At 39.0% G+C, this 20,558-nt stretch overlaps 5 protein-coding genes across 5 annotated transcripts; 2 read left to right on the forward strand and 3 right to left on the reverse strand.

Annotated features, from left to right (window-relative positions):
• Window positions 1-1,247: 1,247 nt before the first annotated feature.
• LOC106089033 (larval cuticle protein 65Ab1-like) lies at window positions 1,248-1,556 on the reverse strand. Its single transcript, XM_013254778.1, has one exon. It carries the CDS (start codon window positions 1,554-1,556, stop codon window positions 1,248-1,250), a length of 309 nt encoding a protein of 102 aa, XP_013110232.1.
• Window positions 1,557-5,326: 3,770 nt separating this feature from the next.
• On the forward strand, window positions 5,327-5,635 carry LOC106089032 (larval cuticle protein 65Ab1-like). The gene has a single exon (XM_013254777.1). The coding sequence runs from the start codon at window positions 5,327-5,329 to the stop codon at window positions 5,633-5,635; it is 309 nt and encodes a 102-aa protein (XP_013110231.1).
• A 2,792-nt stretch (window positions 5,636-8,427) lies between these two features.
• Window positions 8,428-8,730, reverse strand: LOC106089045 (larval cuticle protein 65Ab1-like). The gene has a single exon (XM_013254790.2). It carries the CDS (start codon window positions 8,728-8,730, stop codon window positions 8,428-8,430), a length of 303 nt encoding a protein of 100 aa, XP_013110244.2.
• Window positions 8,731-10,654: 1,924 nt separating this feature from the next.
• On the reverse strand, window positions 10,655-10,963 carry LOC106089035 (larval cuticle protein 65Ag1-like). The gene has a single exon (XM_013254780.1). The coding sequence runs from the start codon at window positions 10,961-10,963 to the stop codon at window positions 10,655-10,657; it is 309 nt and encodes a 102-aa protein (XP_013110234.1).
• A 6,677-nt stretch (window positions 10,964-17,640) lies between these two features.
• LOC106089038 (larval cuticle protein 65Ag1-like) lies at window positions 17,641-17,946 on the forward strand. The gene has a single exon (XM_013254782.2). The coding sequence runs from the start codon at window positions 17,641-17,643 to the stop codon at window positions 17,944-17,946; it is 306 nt and encodes a 101-aa protein (XP_013110236.2).
• The last annotated feature ends 2,612 nt before the right edge of the window (window positions 17,947-20,558 follow it).

Consider the following 20,558-nt stretch of genomic DNA (forward strand, 5'->3'; position numbering starts at 1 on the left):
TGATCAAGAATATTAATACCTTATAGGGTCGGAAAAGAATATTTCGACGTGTTGCAAACGGAATGACAAAATGAATACACCCTCATCCTTCGATAGTGGGTATAAAAAAACATGGAGGATGTTTGGGACAAAATAGGAACAGATAGGAACAGAAAAAAGAAAAGGTCTTTGGTAGCAGAGTACGATTTCTACTCTCAACTTAGGGTTGACATAGGATAGACCTGTGGATCTCTAAAAATAGAAAAACAAAAGTAGACACATAGCGCTGAATGTGTCGATCACCAGCTTAAAAATTCTTGAACAAAAATCCATTTTCAAAACGGCATTCTGGGGTGCAACGAAGCGCCCCAGGGCAGTTATTCTGCTATAAAAACACACTTTGCCTCGAACTCTTGACACTAAGCCTCTAATTTGCATATGAGAATCATACTCAACCCTTATCTTTTATTTGAGTCCTATCTTGTAACAACCGGTCTATATAGCCGATTAGAAAAATTGATCATATGTCTTAACTTTTCATATATTACTCCAAAATATCTTTAACTAAAATCCCATATTCTGTACCGATTAATCTATATACTCGTTCGTGGAGTTTTTGGGATGGGACAAGTATCCTCCCGATACTTGTCCCCAAAATTGCACTATCTGATTTGTGTGTTTGGATCACTTCTTATGAACAAAACAAATTCGTATAAATCGATTCATCGATCTCCGTTATATCCCTGATATATCCTAAAATGTTGTGATTCTTCGTCTTCGTTAATGATCACATATAAAAGGGCGCACAAAAAAAGATTGGCCCAAGAATTATAAGACCTTTTGGAAGTTTGCTCTGCTGATCTATAACCAAATTTAAGTAAAAACCACTACTAATTAAGATATCGCAAGATTTTTACATAAAAGGATGGATTTTGTAAGGCTTCATTCAAAAATGAAATACGTCGGCTTCAACAAAGTCTTCAAAGTAAAAATATATGAGCTCCCGAAAAAAGAAATAATCCAAATAAAATTCGGCAGTCATTGCACACTTTTAAGAAATCGTCAAAATACGTTTTGCAATTGTGTTCCACACTTCAAAGGACGAATTTTATATCGTCCACCTACATTACGGCAAGATCCTACTTCTTAATTCGAAGTCTTTATCTCAAATAAGCCCCATTTCATCCAAACACCAAAAAAGTCCAATTTCTTTTTTTTTAATAAAATTTATTTATGTTTGAAACAAAACAATATACGGATCAACAAAATTAGGCAACTGGCAAATGGGCACCTTGTGGTTGGTAACCATTTTCATCAGCAACATAGTTGACGGTGAAAGTTTCGCCAGTCTTTTCATCAGTCCAGGAGTATGAGCCGCGGACAACGATGGCTTCATCATCAGAACCCTTGTTCTTAAGTTGACCTTGGGCCTCGTGTTTGCTGCCATCAGATGTCTCGGAAGCGAATTGGAAGCTTTCAGGGCCAACCTCGCTGTCTTGACGGACAACTTCGGTTTCAGGACGTGGTGCGGCCAAGGCAATGGCGAAAAGGGCAACGAAAACGATGAGGAATTTCATGATGATCTGATTTGTTTGTTTCTTCTATTGCGTAGACAAGTTGAATGGACACATAGAGGCTATGTTCGTAGGCCTTTTATATGAATCCGAAATCCGAAAGAGACATCATGTTAGAATACTTTTCGTTGTGCTAGCAGAACAATAAAATGGGAGACACAAACCAAAGAACGCTAGTGAGTCGGTCTCCTCCCTCCACAGTAAGACTAGAAGTTATTATGTTAATGCGCTGCTTATTGATTTGGTTTACATATCATTTGCCCCATGAAAACCGACTTATGAATATAAACTAAAGAACGATTTTGTGTTCAGACTTTAAAGATGACATAATTTATTGAAAATGCTTTGTTGCTAATGCCCAAGATATTGTTTGTAGTGCGACAAATAGAATAGATAGCATATAATAGTTGAATTATGGTGCGATGCCAATCGTCTGCAATGATCTCTTGCAAAATGCAATTTCTTACAGCACTCAAATCCCCTTGAAAGTTATTAACAAATATTTTCTTAAGAAAAACTAAAAAAGTTTTAGTCAATTGATTTTTAAACCCACCACCGAAGGATGGGGGTATATTCATTTTGTCATTCCGTTTGCAACACATCGAAATATCCACTTCCGACCCTATAAAGTATATATATTCTCGATCAGCGTAAAAATCTAAGTTGATCTAGCCATGCCCGTCCGTCTGTCTGTTGAAATCACGCTACGGTCTTTAAATATAGAGATATTGAGCTGAAACTTTCAAAGATGGTTTACATGAGACTATATTTCCATATAGTCCCCATATAGACCGATCCGCCGATTTAGGGTCTTAGGCCCATTAAAGCCACATTTATTATCCGTGTCCTGATATTGCCTGCGTCACAAAGAAGTTTACGTCTCCTTTATTTCTTGTCGTATATTGGAGATGAGCTTAAAGGTCCATCTGCGTGGCATGTCATTATTCCATTGTGACTGCCAAATGCACTGCGTGGCTTAACGAATATCATCCAAAACAGACTCCTATTTGTGGTTCAGTTTGGCGTCATATATTCTCATCCGTTCTAGGGTCTGTAATTGTATTGGCACCATAACGGCAATGACCAAAACTGCGGGTTCAGACATTGTTCTGTAGGATAACGTAACTCTTAGAGCGGCCGTCCTCTGTACTGAAAACAGCGCCATAAACCTGTATCTGGTCTGTAGGAAATAACCCCAAATCTCACTTCCATATAAAATAATACTATTGCAGGTCTCCATCATTAGCTTACGCGTGCCTGATAGAGGTATTCCGATAATCGCCTTTAATCACTCTAAATGGGCCGTTATCTTTTCCGCTTTTATTGCCGCTTTATAGTCGGGCCCAAGTATGGTACTCGTGCAGCGCCCGGCGTAATTTCATACCTCCTCATACTCTCGGCGGATGTGTAGAATAGCACTCGATCTCTCAGATATCTTATCATTATCCTCATCAGATACTCAGACACTTTTAGGTCCATCTTCATGACCCGCAATACGTCCACCCACCTGAAACGTCTGGGCTGTAAAGGTAAATTTGATGCCGAGCCGTACCCCTATGTATTTCACGTGCCTTCTAGTTACTCCCTAGTCCCCGATCCGCATATCTTTCAACCAATTTCTAGTTCTGATCATGACCTGCTCTAATCTTCGTTGTGCCTCGTCCGTATTTCTTGCTGTGATGACAGCGGCAATGTCTTCGGCGTATGCGACCAGAAATGTGTTTACTTCCATCTCCTTCCACAGTATTCCGTCGTAGCTGACGTTCCACAGGTCGGGCCCAAGTATGGAACTTGTGCAGCGCCCGGCGTAATTTCATACCTACTCTACTCGCGGCGGATGTGCAGAAGAGCACTCATTCTCTCCGATATCTTCTCATTATCTTCATCAGATACTCCGACACTTTTAGGTCCATCTTTATGGCTCGCAATACATCCACCCACCTGAGACTGTTAAAGGCGTTCTTGACGTCCAGCGTTACCAATAGGATTATGGGTCTGCTATAAAGATTTTGCTATTGGCCTGCTTCCACAATCTCAACTACGTTCTTTAATGCCCCTATTGTCGACTTCCCTGGGCAGAAGCTATGTTGCTGTCTCGAGAGTCTTCACCCTCCGGCGATTGCCTCCGCGAGTCTGGGCTTAATTATTATTATTTGGAAACATTTCAGGTCGATTCTCGGCGATTATCTTTACACCTTCTACTGAGAATCCGATGGGGCCGAACGCATTCCGCTTGCATGTATGTCTGTGCAGAGAATAGGGTGGTTTCAATATTTCGCATTGTTTTGGCATCCATTTCCGTATCTTGGCTTTTCATTCCAAACTTTCTCATTATCCATTATCCAGAGTAGAGTAGAGTAGAGTCGAGTAGAGTCGAGTAGAGTCGAGTAGAGTCGAGTAGAGTCGAGTAGAGTCGAGTAGAGTCGAGTAGAGTCGAGTAGAGTCGAGTCGAGTAGAGTCGAGTAGAGTCGAGTAGAGTCGAGTAGAGTCGAGTAGAGTCGAGTAGAGTCGAGTTGAGTCGAGTCGAGTCGAGTCGAGTCGAGTCGAGTCGAGTCGAGTCGAGTAGAGTCGAGTAGAGTCGAGTAGAGTCGAGTAGAGTCGAGTAGAGTAGAGTAGAGTCGAGTAGAGTAGAGTAGAGTAGAGTCGAGTAGAGTCGAGTAGAGTCGAGTCGAGTAGAGTCGAGTCGAGTAGAGTCGAGTCGAGTAGAGTCGAGTCGAGTAGAGTCGAGTCGAGTAGAGTCGAGTCGAGTAGAGTAGTGTAGAGTAGAGTAGAGTAGAGTCGAGTAGAGTCGAGTAGAGTCGAGTAGAGTCGAGTAGAGTCGAGTAGAGTCGAGTCGAGTAGAGTCGAGTAGAGTCGAGTAGAGTCGAGTAGAGTCGAGTAGAGTAGAGTAGAGTCGAGTCGAGTCGAGTCGAGTCGAGTCGAGTCGAGTAGAGTAGAGTAGAGCAGAGTAGAGTAGAGTAGAGCAGAGTAGAGTAGAGAGTATAAGTAACTGTGTTACACTGGATTTAATTAATTAAACGATGAACTAACAAGTAAGCTCACAACTTACCCGAAAACTTTGGCACATCCGCTAACTTCAAAAGTCAATTCTTGGTTACAAAGCAATTTTAATACCCTTATGGCTAATATGAAGAGTTTTCTATCTTAACTTGGAGCAAGAAAAAATTGGTTGTTAGGCTAAAAAATTTCGAATCCAAAATGAATTTTAAAGAATACCGGTCTTATTTTCTTCCCTTATATTCTCTTAAAATTACGTATATTATATGTAGACTGTAAAACCACAAATCTCATGTTTCATTTAATCTAAATCATATCTTCAAATTAGGCTTCATAAAAAATGAATGAACGAACTACCGTGCTGTAGCAAAAACAATTTAAAGACAAGTCAAATCAAATCAAATGGCATGCATATTTATATCATCAGTAGACAACCTATCAACCTGCCTAATGGCTCATGATTTGCAAAAATTATGGTGAATTTTATGACTGCAAAACAAAGAGACATAAAAAAAAAAACTTAAAACACCCCTTAAGTCAAAAGCCTATTTTATCCAAAAATATATAATGCTGATTAGCATAATTACTTCTTGGCACACGCACGAAGGAGACACCTTGATGTATTTTGATAATATTCTTCTATATTTTTTTTTTTATTCTTTCGACAACACCAACTTCAGAGCTACCCAGATACAAAAAATCATATAAAAGACCCCAAAAGATGACCAGTTGGTATCTATTCAATTCGCTTGGTCAATAGAACAACTTCAATCAAAATGAAATTTCTTATTGTCTTCGTTGCTCTCTTCGCCGTTGCCTTGGCTGTTCCACGCCCTGAAACCGAAGTCGTCCGTCAAGACAGCGAGGTTGGCCCAGAAAGCTTCCAATTCGCTTCCGAGACATCAGATGGCAGCAAACACGAGGCCCAAGGTCAACTTAAGAACAAGGGTTCTGATGATGAAGCCATCGTTGTCCGCGGCTCTTACTCCTGGACTGATGAAAAGACTGGCGAAACTTTCACCGTCAACTATGTTGCTGATGAAAATGGTTACCAACCACAAGGTGCCCATTTGCCCGTTGCTTAATTTTATTAATCATTCTGTTGTTACCTTATGAAATAAAGTGGATTGAAGAAATCTTTAGAAAAAATAGTTTATTTTGAATTTAGTCGCAAGCATCTAGCCACGAATTTTGGAAGACCCTGCGAAGTACAATATAATGCGACCGACCAGTTCGCTCTGCTGCATCGATTAAATTTCACCCACACAAGTGGATGATAGAGGCGGAGCACCAACCAAAATTATTCACCGCTGGTTTAGAATCCAACCTTGTTGGACCATATCCCGTCGCAAAACAGTGTTGCAATTGTTAAAAATACATATTTCACACTCTGGATTTACGGAAGTGGCGATACTTGGATTGATGACCACGAACAATGCCAAAGCGAATTACGTGACGAAAAGGCTAATTTCTTTAATAGTATTGTGACTCCATTTGCTCGAAATCGTCTTTGACCACATATTTGCGAGGCATATTGATTTTATAAATTTTTTCTCTAATTCTCTATAGTCTCTCCACCTTCTTTGTTGAGACATTTGGTAAGTTGTTAGTAGTCCACTTCCCTAGATATCGGCATAAGCACATTTAGTACGGATCAGTGGAATCGGCACCACACAGTGTGGTACAGCTCCTTTAAAGAGTTCTGTGCTCAAGGAATTTTCAACAATGTGCAAGTCTTAGGGTGATAGTTTGGATAATGAATGTGTGTTTTGAGTTAAGAGATCATGAGTAGTATTGCAAAGATTAACGTCTCTAGCTATGGATTCGAGTGGATCGCTGAACTCTGGAAAGCGAAAGAGATTTACGTATCTTTCCTACGCTGACGATCTTGATGCTTCTGATAACTACATTGGGGATTATTAATGGTGCTCTCAGATGCAGAGAATCTTGCGCAGCATTATACGATCTACGTGAGCATGCTAGGATGACAAAACTGGTGCTGATCACTTGTGGAAGAAGAATATCCCTGTTTATGATTCCTAAGCTGCTAAAGTTCTTAATTGCTTGCAGTAGTTCTAGATAACAAATTGAACTGAAACATAAGATAAGACCTTTGCATAGTAATTTTTATACTCCCACCATAGGATGGGGGGTATACTAATTTAGTCATTCTGTTTGTAACTACTCGAAATATTAGTCTGAGACCCCATAAAGTATATATATTCTTGATCGTCGTGACATTTTATGTCGATCTAGCCATGTCCGTCCGTCCGTCTGTCTGTCGAAAGCACGCTAACTTCCGAAAGAGTAAAGCTAGCCGCTTGAAATTTTGCACAAATACTTTTATTAGTGTAGGTCGGTTGGTATTGCAAATGGGTCATATCGGTCCATGTTTTGATATAGCTGCCATATAAACCGATCTTGGGTCTTGACTTCTTGAGCCTCTAGAGTGCGCAATTCTTCTCCGATTGAAATGAAATTTTGCACGACGTGTTTCGTTATGATATCCAACAACTGTGCCAAGTACGGTTCAAATCGATTCATAACCTGATATAGCTGCCATATAAACCGATCTTGGGTCTTGACTTCTTGAGCCTCTAGAGGGCGCAATTCTTATCCGATTTGAATGAATTTGGCACGACGTGTTTTGTTATGATATCCAACAACTGTGCCAAGTATGGTTCAAATCGGTTCATAACCTGATATAGCTGCCATATGAACCGATCTTGGGTCTTGGTTTCTTGAGCCTCTAGAGTGCGCAATTCTTATCCGATTGAAATGAAATTTTGCACGACGTGTTTCGTTATGATATCCAACAACTGTGCCAAGAATGGTTCAAATCGATCCATAACCTGATATGGCTGCCATATAAACCGATCTTGGGTCTTGACTTCTTGAGCCTCTAGAGTGCGCAATTCTTATCCGATTGGAATGAAATTTTGCACGACGGATTCCCTCATGACCATCAACATACGTGTTTATTATGGTCTGAATCGGTCTATAGCCTGATACAGCTCCCATATAAATCGATCTCTCTCTGTATTTTACTTCTTGAGCCCCCAAAGGGCGCAGTTCTTATTCGAATTGACTGACATTTCTCCAACATATAATTTAATTGTGGTCCAAACCGGACCATATCTTGATATCGTTCTAATAGCAGAGCAAATCTTTTCTTATATCCTGTTTTGCCTAAGAATTGATGCCGGGAAAAGAACTCGACAAATGCGATCCATGGTGGAGGTTATATAAGATTCGGCCCGGCCGAACTTAGCACGCTTTTACTTGTTATACTTAGCGAAGATAAGTTCAGTTCTGGCTTATGGCTGTCATGTTTGGTGGTCGGTAGCAGATCATATAACAAATCTAAAGGACCTAACCAGGGTTCATAGGGTTGCACAAAAGATCAGTACTAACCCCATGGAAGTGCGAAACTCGGTAGGACGGCGAAAATCCTATGGGGAGATCGTGAGAAGACGAAAATGTTACCGAAAGGAAGTAAGAAGGAGATCAGTATAGCTTTCGGTGTCATAACGGGACACATAGAACTACGGGTTCACTTATGTAAAATTGGTACGTTTAGTGGTAGCATGCATATGAACATGATGAAACTTTGGAGTATTTCCGGTTTTCGCGTCTAACAGACAACGGCACTTAGGTGGGGACACAATACCAGACATGAACCAACTTAGGAGCGTGGCAGGGAGAACAATTAAGGATTTTGTAAGTAGTAATTTCTAATTTGAATCTTATATGTTCATGTTAAATCCATTATGATGGTTGAGTTTAATACCTTTTTACGTGTCACTAACTTTAAATTCAATTTTATTTTTTTATAACAAACAACAAATAATATACCATATATAACATATAATACAAATTAGGCAACAGGCAAATGAGCCCCAGATGGATGGTAACCACTTTCATCAGCAACATAGTTCACGGTAAATTGTTCTCCAGTCTTTTCGTCAACCCAAGAGTAGCTACCCCTGACTGCAAGAGATTCGTGTTCGGTGCCAACATTCTCCAGATGTCCTTCAGAGGTATGTTTGTTGCCATCGGAAGTTTCAGAAGCAAACCTGTAGCTGGATGGCCCAACTTCGCTGTCCAGTGTAAGGATTTGTGCATCAGGGCGAGCCAAAGTTGCAGCAAAAAGCATAACGAAGAATATGATAAACTTCATATTGTATAAACAGTCTTATTGTGATGTCTTTGTGACTTGAATGATTTCAGTATAATCTCGCTACATTTTTATATAGTTGATCGACAAGCTGTCCTTAGAATGAGCGCATAAATATGGTTAAAGAATATAAATAAAGCAGAAATGTATTGACTGAGATGCCAAATGATATTTTCTAAAATTAAATTGGCAAACATTAGTGGTGTATTTTTATTGTTTCTTTTAAGTTTTGTGTCATTTTATGGCAGAGTCGTAAAAGTGTAGGCCAAACAGATGCCATGAATCTCAAGTTGCATACTAAATAAATTTGCCATCAACAGAGTTTTCTTAAGTTTGGAACATGGTTAAATATCCATCGATTTTGAGTATATGATTGCAGTACACTAAGGTTATTGATATTGCAGTATTGACATTCCTGTCAACCACAAAGAAACCATTTCTAAGCAGAACTCAAGGAAAATTTACGAAGCAGAAGTTTATGGCATTTACAATCACCTAGTAGGAGATTTTAATGTTAATATCAATCAAACTAATAAGTTTGACCCAACCATCCGGCTACTGCCTTAACTAAACTAAGTAAAACGGCATTGGATACCCACCACCTCGGGTATATATGTCATTTATTGTCCGATATCGCCAAAATTTGAGACAGTGAGTTAAGTAAAGCCTCTACTTCTGCAATTGGGATATAGCTGTCATATAGACCGATCTCTCGGTTTAAGGTTTTGTGGCCATAAAAGACGCATTTATTGTCCGATTTTGCTAAAATTTTAGACAGTGAGTTGTGTTAGGCTCTTCGACGTCCTTCTTCAATTTTGCTCAGATCAGTCTAGATTTGAATATATTGAGTTGCCCAAAAAGTAATTGCGGATTTTTTTAAAGAAAGTAAATGCATTTTTAATAAAACTTAGAATGAACTTTAATCAAATATACTTTTTTTCTAAAGCAAGCTAAAAGTAACAGCTGATAACTGACAGAAGAAAGAATGCAATAACAAAGTCACAAGCTGTGAAAAAATTTTCAACGCCGACTATATGAAAAATCCGCAATTACTTTTTGGGCAACCCAATAGCTGCCATATAGACCGATCTCTCGATTTAAGTCTTTGGGCCTATAAAATGCATATAATTGAATTGAATTGTTTTGGACCCTTCAACATTTTTCTTCAATTTGGCCCAAATCGGTCCAGATTTGGATATAGCTGCCATGTAGACCGATATCTCGATTTAAAGATTTGGTCCCATAAAAGGCGCATTTATAATCCGATTTCACTGAATTTTGGCACAATGGATTATGTTAGGCTTTTCGACATCCGTGTCGAATATGGTTCAGAACGGTTTATTTTTAGATATAGCTACTAAAAAGACCAATATTTTGTTATACACAATTGAACAATGACTTGTACTTTTTGGTATTTGGTCCAAATCGGAACATATTTCGATATACCTGCTATGGGGCATGAGGTATCCATTTTCAACGGATTTTGACGAAATGTGGTTTACATATATACCCGAGGTGGTGGGTATCCAAAGTTCGGCCCGGCCGAACTTAACGTCTTTTTACTTGTTTATTGTCTTTAACTCACGTATTGTGCACAATTTTGTTATATTCGTCCAAATCAGCGAACATATTAATATGAGCCAAACCATCAGTTTCAATAGTTGTAACTGTTGTATTTCAAAAACAAAATCTTACAATAATGCATTCTGTACTGAGCACAGAATAAAAAATTGATCAGACAGACGGACAGACATCGCTAAAACTACCAACAAGAAAGTGATTCTGAGCCTATTGGTTTGCTTGACAAAGGGTTTCTCTCTTCTTGACAAAAAAACTTTTTTTTCTTTAAAAAGAAATTTGAACTAAAATTTATTTTAAATAACAATTATTATCTAAAACTTAATACTACATGTGGCAAAGATGCACCTTAGGCAACTGGGATATGGGCGCCTTGAGGTTGGAATCCGTTTCTGTCAGCAACATAGTTGACGGTGTAGGTTTGACCATCATCACCCACATAGGAGTAAGATCCCTTAACGGAGATGGCTTCATCATCGGTGCCGAGATCCTCAACTTGACCTTGTTCTTGGAAGGTCTTGCCATCGCTGGTCTCCACGGCGAAGTCGTATCTCTCGGGCTCCACATTGGCATCGTAGCGCAAAGTTTCCGCATCCCTGGGATCGGCAGCCAAAGCCAATGTGGCGAACAAGGCAACGAAAACAATGATGAATTTCATGATGAGATTTACTCTGATTTCTGGTGTGTCGATGTGTTCGAGTACCGAAGGCTTTGAGGTTTATGAATAAATTTCCTAGCCCACTTGGTATTTTTATATCACCTCAATCTTCGGCCCCAAATGAAAAGCAACAAAATTATGTTAATCGTGTAAATAAATTTATCGATATCCGATTTCATATTCGAAACGATTGAATTTCAAACATTGATGCTTTACATTCGTTCACATTGGGCTAGGTTATGGTTTGATAAATGTTTGTGGCTTTTTGTTTAACTTTTTTTGATTGCTTATCGCAGCTCTGCAGTAGGTTGATGACCATGCAAATGCCACCGGTGGCAGTCCATTCCATCGATTCCTACTACACATCTACCCTACTGTGAATTTTATTGTAAAGATGTTCGCTTTAATTAGCTCACATTTGTCAAAGTGATGTCTTGCACAAACTTGAACTTGGCTTCTTTTATTGGCCTTTTTTTTAAATTAAAAAATGAATTCGTTTGATTTTGATGAATGATTGCTGCCGCCTTGCCTCAATGGCAATATGGTACATTTAAAAGCCATGAAAAGCAAACTTGCCAAAATTAGGGATTAGCCTCTCAAATGAATTTTCACACTTTAACCACTGGCACAAAGCCAAAAATATGATGAGCTGTCGGCTTGATAACTTGAAAGACTTCAGATCACTCAGTTCTAAACCGAAATAAATAGGAAATTGATTTAAAAAAGTTTGTCAAATGATTTTTCTTTCATTTCAGCCTACACACATACAGACTTCTTCCGGTTTCCGAATTTGCAAAGCGCAAAAATTGCTTTACGTATATTTTCCAAACTTTGTAATCTCAAGGTCGGAAATCACTTGAAGTGTCCCTTGCTGGATAGACGTTTGAATTCTTAACTGGCAAGGTTTGCTAAAGTTAAGCCAAAGAAAATCTTTCGTTGTGCGTTTTCGTGTACCGGAACAGGCCTAATAGACACATATTTTTATTCACAAGTTTCTAAGTAATGACTAGGTTAGATTAGATTTTGATCCTTAGGGCCAAAATACCTTAACCTCAAATATTTTTTTTCATCTATAGGCCGGAGAAGTTTGGTACAACAAATTTTTTGCATGGGTTAAGGGGACATATAGAGTAAAAAAAAAAAACATAAACCCAAATGTGGGATCTGGGTAAGGAATTTGAGAACTCGAGGGGTTTTTTCCACATCTTCTTAAAATTTCACTCAAAATGCATCTACAATATGTCGCCTTAACAAAAAAAGAGGTAATTAAGCAGGTTTTTTTCAATAAAGTCTAATCAATGAAAATACTTTTCTGATCAAAAAAATGTAAACAAGTAAAAAGGCAATGCATACCTTATCCACTATAACAGCTACAGCGAAATATGTTCCGATTTGGCCCAAATACTAATAAGTACAAGTCATTGTTCAATCAATCTCCAATAATAAACCGATTTGAACCATATACGACACGGATGGTGAAAAGCCTAACATAAGTCAGGGTGTCAAATGTCAGTGAAATCGGATTATAAATGCGCCTTTTATGGGGCCAAAACTATAAATCGAGATATCGGTATATATGACAGCTATATCCAAATCGATCGACCGATTTGGGCCAAGTTTCAGAAAAATGATGAAGAGCCTTACACAACTCACTATCCCAAATTTTTGGCTCCAAAACCTTAAATCTAGAGATCGGTCTATATAGCAGCTATATCCAAATCTGTACCGATCTAAGCCAAATTGCAGAAATATGTCGAGGAGCTTAACTTAACTCACCGTTCCAAATTTCGGCAACATAGGACAATAAATGCGCCTTTTATGGGCCCAAAGCCTTAAATCGAGAGATCGGTCTAAGGGTCTAACACAACTCACTGTCCCAAATTTCAGCAAAATCGAATAAAAAATGTGGCTTTTATGGGCCTTAAACCCTAAATCGGCTAATCAGTCTGTATGACAGCTATATCCAAATCTAGACCGATCTGGGCCAAATTTAAGAAATATGTCGAAGGGCCTAACACCACTCACTGTCCCAAATTTCAGCAAAATTTAATAATAAATGTGGCTTTTATGGGCCTTGGAGCCTAAATCGGAGGATCGGTCTGTATGGCAGCTATATCCAAATCTGGACCGATCTGGGCCAAATTGAAGAACGATGTCGAAGGGCCTTACACAACTCACTATCCCAAATTTCACCAAAATCGGATAATAAATGTGCCTTTTATAGGGCTAATACCCTAAATCGGCGGATCGGTCTGTATGGCAGCTATATCCAAATTTAGATTGATCTAGACCAAATTGAAGAAGGATGTCGAAAGGCCTAACACAACTCATTGACTCAAATTTTGGCGACATCGGACAATAAATCTGCCTTTTATGGGCGCAATACCTTAAATCGAGAGATCGGTCTATATGGCAGCTGTGTTAAAATCTGGACCAATCTAGACTAAATTGAAGATAGATGGTGAGAGGCTTAACTTAACTCACTGTCCCAACTTTCAGCGATATCGGACAATAAATGCGCCTCTTATGGGCTCAAAGCCTTAAATCGAGAGATCGGTCTATATAGCAGCTGTATCCAAATCTAGACCGATCTGCGGCAAATTAAATTAGGATGTCGAAGGGCCTAACACCACTCACTGTCTCAAATTTCAGCAAAATTGAATAATAAATGTGGCTTTTTAGGCCTAAGACCATAAATCGAGAGATCGGTCTATATGTCAGCTATATCCCAATCTGGACCGATCTGGGCCAAATTGAATTAGGATATCGAAGGGCCTTACACAACTCACTGTCTCGAATTTCAGCAAAATCGGATAATAAATGGGGGCTATATCAAGCTTTAGTCCGATATAGCCTATCTTCGAACTTAACCTGCTTACGGACATAAAAAGACTCTGTGCAAAGTTTCAGCTCAATACCTCTATTTGTAAAGACTGTAGCGTGATTTCAACAGACAGATGGACGGACATGGCTAGATCGTCTTAGATTTTTACGCTGATCAAGTATATATGTACTTTATAGGGTCGAAAATGGATATTTCGATGTGTTGCAAACAGAATGACAAAACGAATATACCCCCATCCTTGGGTGGGGGGTATAAAAATACACACTTTTCACATTTCTGATTTCCAAACTGTATAACTTTTAACTGAATAGTCATAGTGTGGACACTTTTTGGCACGTCGTTGTAAATTGTGTCACAAATCAAAATCAAAATAGTAAGAAACTAATATCAAACCACAAACGCCTTCGTAAATAGCGAAATACGAAGCAGGTCTCGGTCAAAATTGCAAAAAAAAAGCATTAACAGTCGAATATCTGAAACCAGTGGAGATATTGTGTACCTGACTGTTTTGTAGGGATTTTTGATCATTATCCAGCAAAACTTTGAAAATCGGACCACAAGCGAAGATTTAGCAGCCCCAACAAATTTTCGAAATACCGAAGTGACCGAATTTAGGGGCCTGACAAAAGGCGCCCGGACAACCTAGGGCCTTGAAATTTTGCCCACGATCTCGCTTACACCTCAGCTCTATCCAATTTCAGAGAGATTACTCTATCGGTATTCACACGGCATATTTTTTACCAGTTTTTTTTTCGATTTTCTCTCACTGTGCGATGGGAGAATGGATAAAGGAATTGGGCAGAATCAACGCGATATAATCGAGACGACGATAGAAGACCTGCATCAAAGCTAGAGGACAAAGTACTCCTGGGGGTCTACATTGAGAACCCAGGGACTGAGATCTGTTTTCGGCTGCATCATTAAGAAATGCATTAGGACGCTGTGGTCACGAACTGTCTTAGAGTGTAACAATGTCTTCTATGAAGATGGCACGATCCACGATCCGGGCGGAGTAAGGGGGTATGAAAGAACAGACGATTTGGCTGTGAACGCCATATGATGCCATCAATAAACTTGGTTAACCCGAAGACGTTCGAATCGGTCCAGTCGGAGTTAAGGGCGTTGGCGACAAACGCATGTAACACTGTGGAAAAGCGAAACTGTTCGTAAAACGACGAAAATTCTTCGGGGAGATCTAGATCGTGAAAAACGATGTTATTACTGAGAAGAAGTGAGAAGGATGTCAGTATAAATTTCGGTATCATGACGGGGCACATATGACTACGAGCCCATATGAAAAATCGGTGCGGCAAGTGACAGCAAGTGATAGCATGTGTAGGACATGTGGGAAATATGATGAGACGTTTGGAGCATATCATCTGTCATTGCCGGTCTCGCGGCTTACAGACACTGACATGCCTTTGACCGTTTCTTCTTTTATATTCTTACCAGGTTTGTGTCTTAAGTCTTTTGTTTGCCAATGTTTATAACCACCGCCATAAGATGAGGATATACTAATCTAATCATTCCGTTTGTAACACCTCGAAATATTAGTCTAAGACCCTATAAAGTATATATAGTCTTGATCGTCTCGACATTTTGAGGCGATATAGAAATGTCCGTCCGTCCATCTGTCGAAATCACGATAGCGGTCGAACGCGTAAAGCTAGCCACTTGACATTTTGCACAGATACTTCTTAATGTATGTTGGTCTTTGGGTATTGCAAATGGATCATATCGGTACAGAATTAAATATAGTTCCTTTATAAACCGATCGCCCGATTTGAATTCTTGAGTCCCTGGAAGCAGCAATTATTTCCAATTTACCTAAAATTTTGTGGATAGTATTCTGTTACGACTTCCACCAACTGTGCTTCGTACGATCCGAATCGGTCTATAACCTGATATAGCTCCAATAAACCAAAATTTTTGTCAGATTTGGATAAAATTTAGCATTTAGTATTCTGCTATGACTTACAATAACTGCGCCAAGTATGGCCAAAATCGGTCCATAAGCTGATATAGCTCCCATATAAACCCATCTTCCGATTTGACTTCTTGAGCCCTGGAAACCACAATTTATGTCCGATTTGGCTGAAATTTAACACGTGGTATTCTGTTATGACTTCCAATAACAGTCGACTTCTTGAGTCCTTACAAGCCGAACGTTTTATCCAATGTGACTGAAATTTTGCATGCCGTGTTCTATTACGATTTCCAATAGCTGGGTTTAAATCAGTCATTAACCTGTAGTAGCTCCCATGTAAACCGGTCTCTCGATCAGCATTGTTCGATTCCTAGAGCTTTAATTTTTGCTGGTTTAACAGAAGTTTGGTATGTAGAATAAAGTTATGCCATGCAACGACATTTATTTTCAAAATTTTTAGCATAATCCATGGTGGTGGGTTCCCAAGATTAACCCGGTCGAACTTAGCACGCTTTTACTTGTTTTTCTTTGATTTTTTACACCCCACACCATGGGATGGGGAATATACTAATTTTGGTGGGAGGCATACAAGTTTCGTCATTCAATTTGAAACACCTCGGTATATTCGTCTAAGACCCCATATGATATGATCGTCATGACGATATAACTATGTCCGTCCATCGGGCCGTCTGTCTGTCGAAGGAATAATGCTAGGCGCTTGAAATACCTCTTAATAGTGTAGGTCGGTTTGGATTGTAAATGGGCCTTATCGGTCCACGTTTTGATATAGCTGTCATATAAATGATCTTCAATCTTGACATCTTGAGCCGCTAAAGGACGCAATTAGCATTCAATTTGGCTGAAATTTTGCATGATATGTGACGCTTTGATGTTCACCACCTGTGCTTATTGTGGTCTATACATAATCTGATATAGCGCCTATATCAGTTAAGGCCTCTAGAGGCTCAAGAAGTCAAGACCCCAGATCGGTTTATATGGCAGCTATATCACGTTATGGACCGATTTGAACCATTCTTAGCACAGTTGTTGAAAGTCATAACAAAACACCTCATGCAACACCTCAGCCAAATCGGATAAAAATTGTGCCCTCTATCGGCTCAAGAAGTCAAGATCCCAGATCGGCTTATATGGCAGCTATATCAAAATGTGGACCGATATAGCCCATTTACAATCCCAACTGACCTATACTAATAAGAAAATACTTGTGCAAAATTTCAAGCGGCTAGCTTTACTCCTTCGAAAGTTAGCGTGCTTTCGACAAACAGACTGACGGACGGACGGACATGGCTAGTTCGACTTAAAATGTCATGACGATCAAGAATGTATATACTTTATGGGTTCTTAGACAAATATTTAGAATGACGAAATAAGTATACTCCCATCTTATGGTGGAGGGTATAAAAACAGGAGCGAAGACGAACCCCAATAAACACTACCATGCTCAAAAATGCATGACTCTTTTTCAATTCATCCCTTAAAAAAAAACATGAACATTAAGAACAAAGAGTTTCCTCACCTTCAAGTAACAACAGAATCAACATCTTTAAAGAGTAAAATGCATTTTTAATTTTCCAAGTTAAGCTAAAACCACGCATGTATTGTATATGCATAAATGCTCCATGAGCATTATGTATGGTAAATTTGATAAAAAAAAAAAAAACCAAAAAAAATCTCATAATTTGTTTAGCATTGCATTGCCATAAAATAGATAAAATAAACCTGATATTATGGTAAACGGACTATTTAATTTACACCATTAGAGCATTAGCCTTTTGATATGGTTTGATATATAAAGGTTTGGCGTGGTCACCAATGTATTCACAAATAGCAAACGCAACCTATCGCATATCATAAGCAAAACGCCAAAGAACACATCAAATCATAATGAAATTCGTCATTGTTTTCGTTGCTTTGTTCGCCTTAGCTTTGGCTGCTGATCCCAAGGATGCTGAAACCTTGCGTTACGATGCCAATGTTGAACCCGAAAGATACGATTTCAATGTTGCAACCAGCGATGGAAAGAACTTCCAAGAACAAGGAGAAATTGAGAATCTCGGCAGTGAAGATGAAGCTATTGCTGTTAGAGGATCTTACTCCTATGTGGGTGATGATGGTCAAACCTACACTGTCAACTACATCGCTGACAAAAATGGATTCCAACCCCAAGGTGCTCACATCCCAGTTGCCTAAGAAGTAGCCATTTACAGTGGATTCATTTAGCTGTTGTTATGCCATATAGTTTTTAAGTAGAAGTAAAAAATATAAAATTAAAAAAAAAAAAGAAAACCATTTTTATTTATTGAATATGGTAAACATATGAGAAAAGGATAAAAACCAGGCCAGGCCGAATCTTTTATACCCTCCACCATGGATCGTATTTATCGAGTTTTATACACGGTATCTCTTTTTAGTCAAACAAAGAATAAGAACATTTATGCTATTGGAGCTATTGTATATTATTGGGTTGCCCAAAAAGTAATTGCGGATTTTTCATATAGTCGGCGTTGACAAATTTTTTCACAGCTTGTGACTCTGTAATTGCATTCTTTCTTCTGTCAGTTATCAGCTGTTACTTTTAGCTTGCTTTAGAAAAAAAGTGTAAAAAAAGTATATTTGATTAAAGTTCATTCTAAGTTTTATTAAAAAGGCATTTACTTTCTTTTAAAAAATCCGCAATTACTTTTTGGGCAACCCAATAGGTTATAGTCCAACTCGGACCATAAATGAATTGAATGCTAAACATTGTAGAAGTCATTGTGTAATATTTCAGTTCATTCGGATAAGATTTACGCGTTGTAAGAGCTCAAGGAGCAAAATCGGAAGATAGGTTTAAATCGGAGCAGCATCAAGCTATTGATCGATTCAGACCATATTAAACACATATGTTGAAGGTCATGAGAGAAGCTGTTTTACAAAATTTCTGCCAAATCGGATGAGAATTACGCCCTTCAGAGGCTCAAGAAATCAAGATTCTAGATCGGTTTATAAGGCAGCTATATCAGGTTGTGTACGGATTTGCGCCATATTTAGCACAGTTGTTGGAAGTTGGAACAAAGCACCTCATGCGAAATTTCAGCCAAATCGGATGAGAGTTGTACACTCTATTGACTCAAGAAGTCAAGATCCAAGATCGGTTTATATGACAGCTATACCAGATTATGGAACGATTTGGACCATACTTCGCACAAATGTGGAAAGTGATACCAAAACATCACGTGCAAAATTACAGCCAAACCGAATAATAATTGTGCCTTCTAAAAGCTCAAGAAGTCAAGGCCCAAGATCGGTTTATATGGCAGCTATGCCAGATTATGCACCGACTTGCGCCATACTAAGCACAGTTGTTTGATGTCATAACAAAACACCTCATGCAAAATTATTGCCAAATCGAATATAAATTGCGCCCTCTAAAAGCTGAAGAAGTCAAGACCCAAGATCGGTTTATATGGCAGCTATATCAGGGTATGAACCGATTTGAACCATACTTAGCACAGTTGTTGGAAGTGATACCAAAACACCGTGTGCAAAATTTCAGTAAAATCGGTTTATATGGCAGCTATATGAAAACATGGACCGATTTGTCCCATTTACAGTCCCAACCGATTTGTGCAAGCGGCGAGCTTTAGCGTGCCTTCGACAGACAGACGGACGGACGTGGCTAGATTGACCTAGAATGTCATGACGATCAAGAATATATGTATGGGGTCTTAGACGCATATTTCGAGGTGTTACAAACAGAATGACGAAAATAGTATACCCCCATCCTATGGTGGAGAGTATAAAAAAATCGGTTTACAGATTTTCTTTAGCGTTTACAGAATTCTTTAGCGGATCTGAAGCCGGGAAGACCAAAAGCCTGATGGAAAGATCAAATGGTGGGAGACACCTCGAAACTTTATGTCAGAGATTTTAGAATGAGCGCAGAAGAACGCTATTCTATGTGCGGCTAGTAGAACAAATATTCTGTCATAGCCAATTAAAGTAAAGGTGTTGCTTTGCGGAACGCCAATCGGATTTGGCAAATAAAAGAAGCACTCATGGATATGAAAGAAGTATGCCCTGTTCCCTAATGGAATATTTATCGGAAATTTAGTAGTTTTAGTATATCTAAGTCTGAGCCGATTTCTATCAAACGCACCCTGCAGAGACACAAGACATTCTATAGTGAGGATTAGTAAACAAATGAGCACAATATTGCCATTTTAGTCCAAATCAGACGAACATATACATATATGTATAAGAGCTATATCTAAATCTGAGCCGATTTCTTCCAATTTCAATAGGCTCCCTCACTAACCCAAAAAAAAAGTCTGCACAAATTTTCAAGATGATCGGAAAAAACTACGATCTCAACTTAGAGTACAATTTAACATGGACAGACGGACCTCTTTTAGTCAAAAGGTGATTCTGAGTTTATCGGTATACTTCTCAATGGGTGTATATCTCTTCCCTCTGGATGCTTCAAATAAATGCACTAAGTTATAATACACCATGCCTCAGTGGTGGTGTAGAGTATAAATAGGCAACCTGCAAATGCAATTTTTGACCATGAACATTCCACTAAAGAACAGGGGCAAACTTCTTACATATCAATGAGTGCAGTCCTATTCAAATTTAAGCTCAATGATAAGGGGCCACTTTTTTATAGCCGAGTCCGAACGGCATGCAGTAGTGCGATACCTCTTTGGAGAGAAGTTTTGCATGACATAGTACCTCACAAATGTTACCAGCATTACGAGGAGAAAACCCCCGCTGAAAATTTTTTCTGATGGTCTCGCCAGGATTCGAACTCAGGCGTTCAG

Source organism: Stomoxys calcitrans, chromosome 1, assembly GCF_963082655.1.
Source record: "Stomoxys calcitrans chromosome 1, idStoCalc2.1, whole genome shotgun sequence".
Taxonomy (NCBI): Eukaryota; Metazoa; Arthropoda; class Insecta; order Diptera; family Muscidae; genus Stomoxys; species Stomoxys calcitrans.

Bases quoted from the DNA above. Each gene is read 5' to 3' on its own strand.
- LOC106089033 (XM_013254778.1), bottom strand. From the start codon at position 1,556: ATGAAATTCCTCATCGTTTTCGTTGCCCTTTTCGCCATTGCCTTGGCC.
- LOC106089032 (XM_013254777.1), top strand. From the start codon at position 5,327: ATGAAATTTCTTATTGTCTTCGTTGCTCTCTTCGCCGTTGCCTTGGCT.
- LOC106089045 (XM_013254790.2), bottom strand. From the start codon at position 8,730: ATGAAGTTTATCATATTCTTCGTTATGCTTTTTGCTGCAACTTTGGCT.
- LOC106089035 (XM_013254780.1), bottom strand. From the start codon at position 10,963: ATGAAATTCATCATTGTTTTCGTTGCCTTGTTCGCCACATTGGCTTTG.
- LOC106089038 (XM_013254782.2), top strand. From the start codon at position 17,641: ATGAAATTCGTCATTGTTTTCGTTGCTTTGTTCGCCTTAGCTTTGGCT.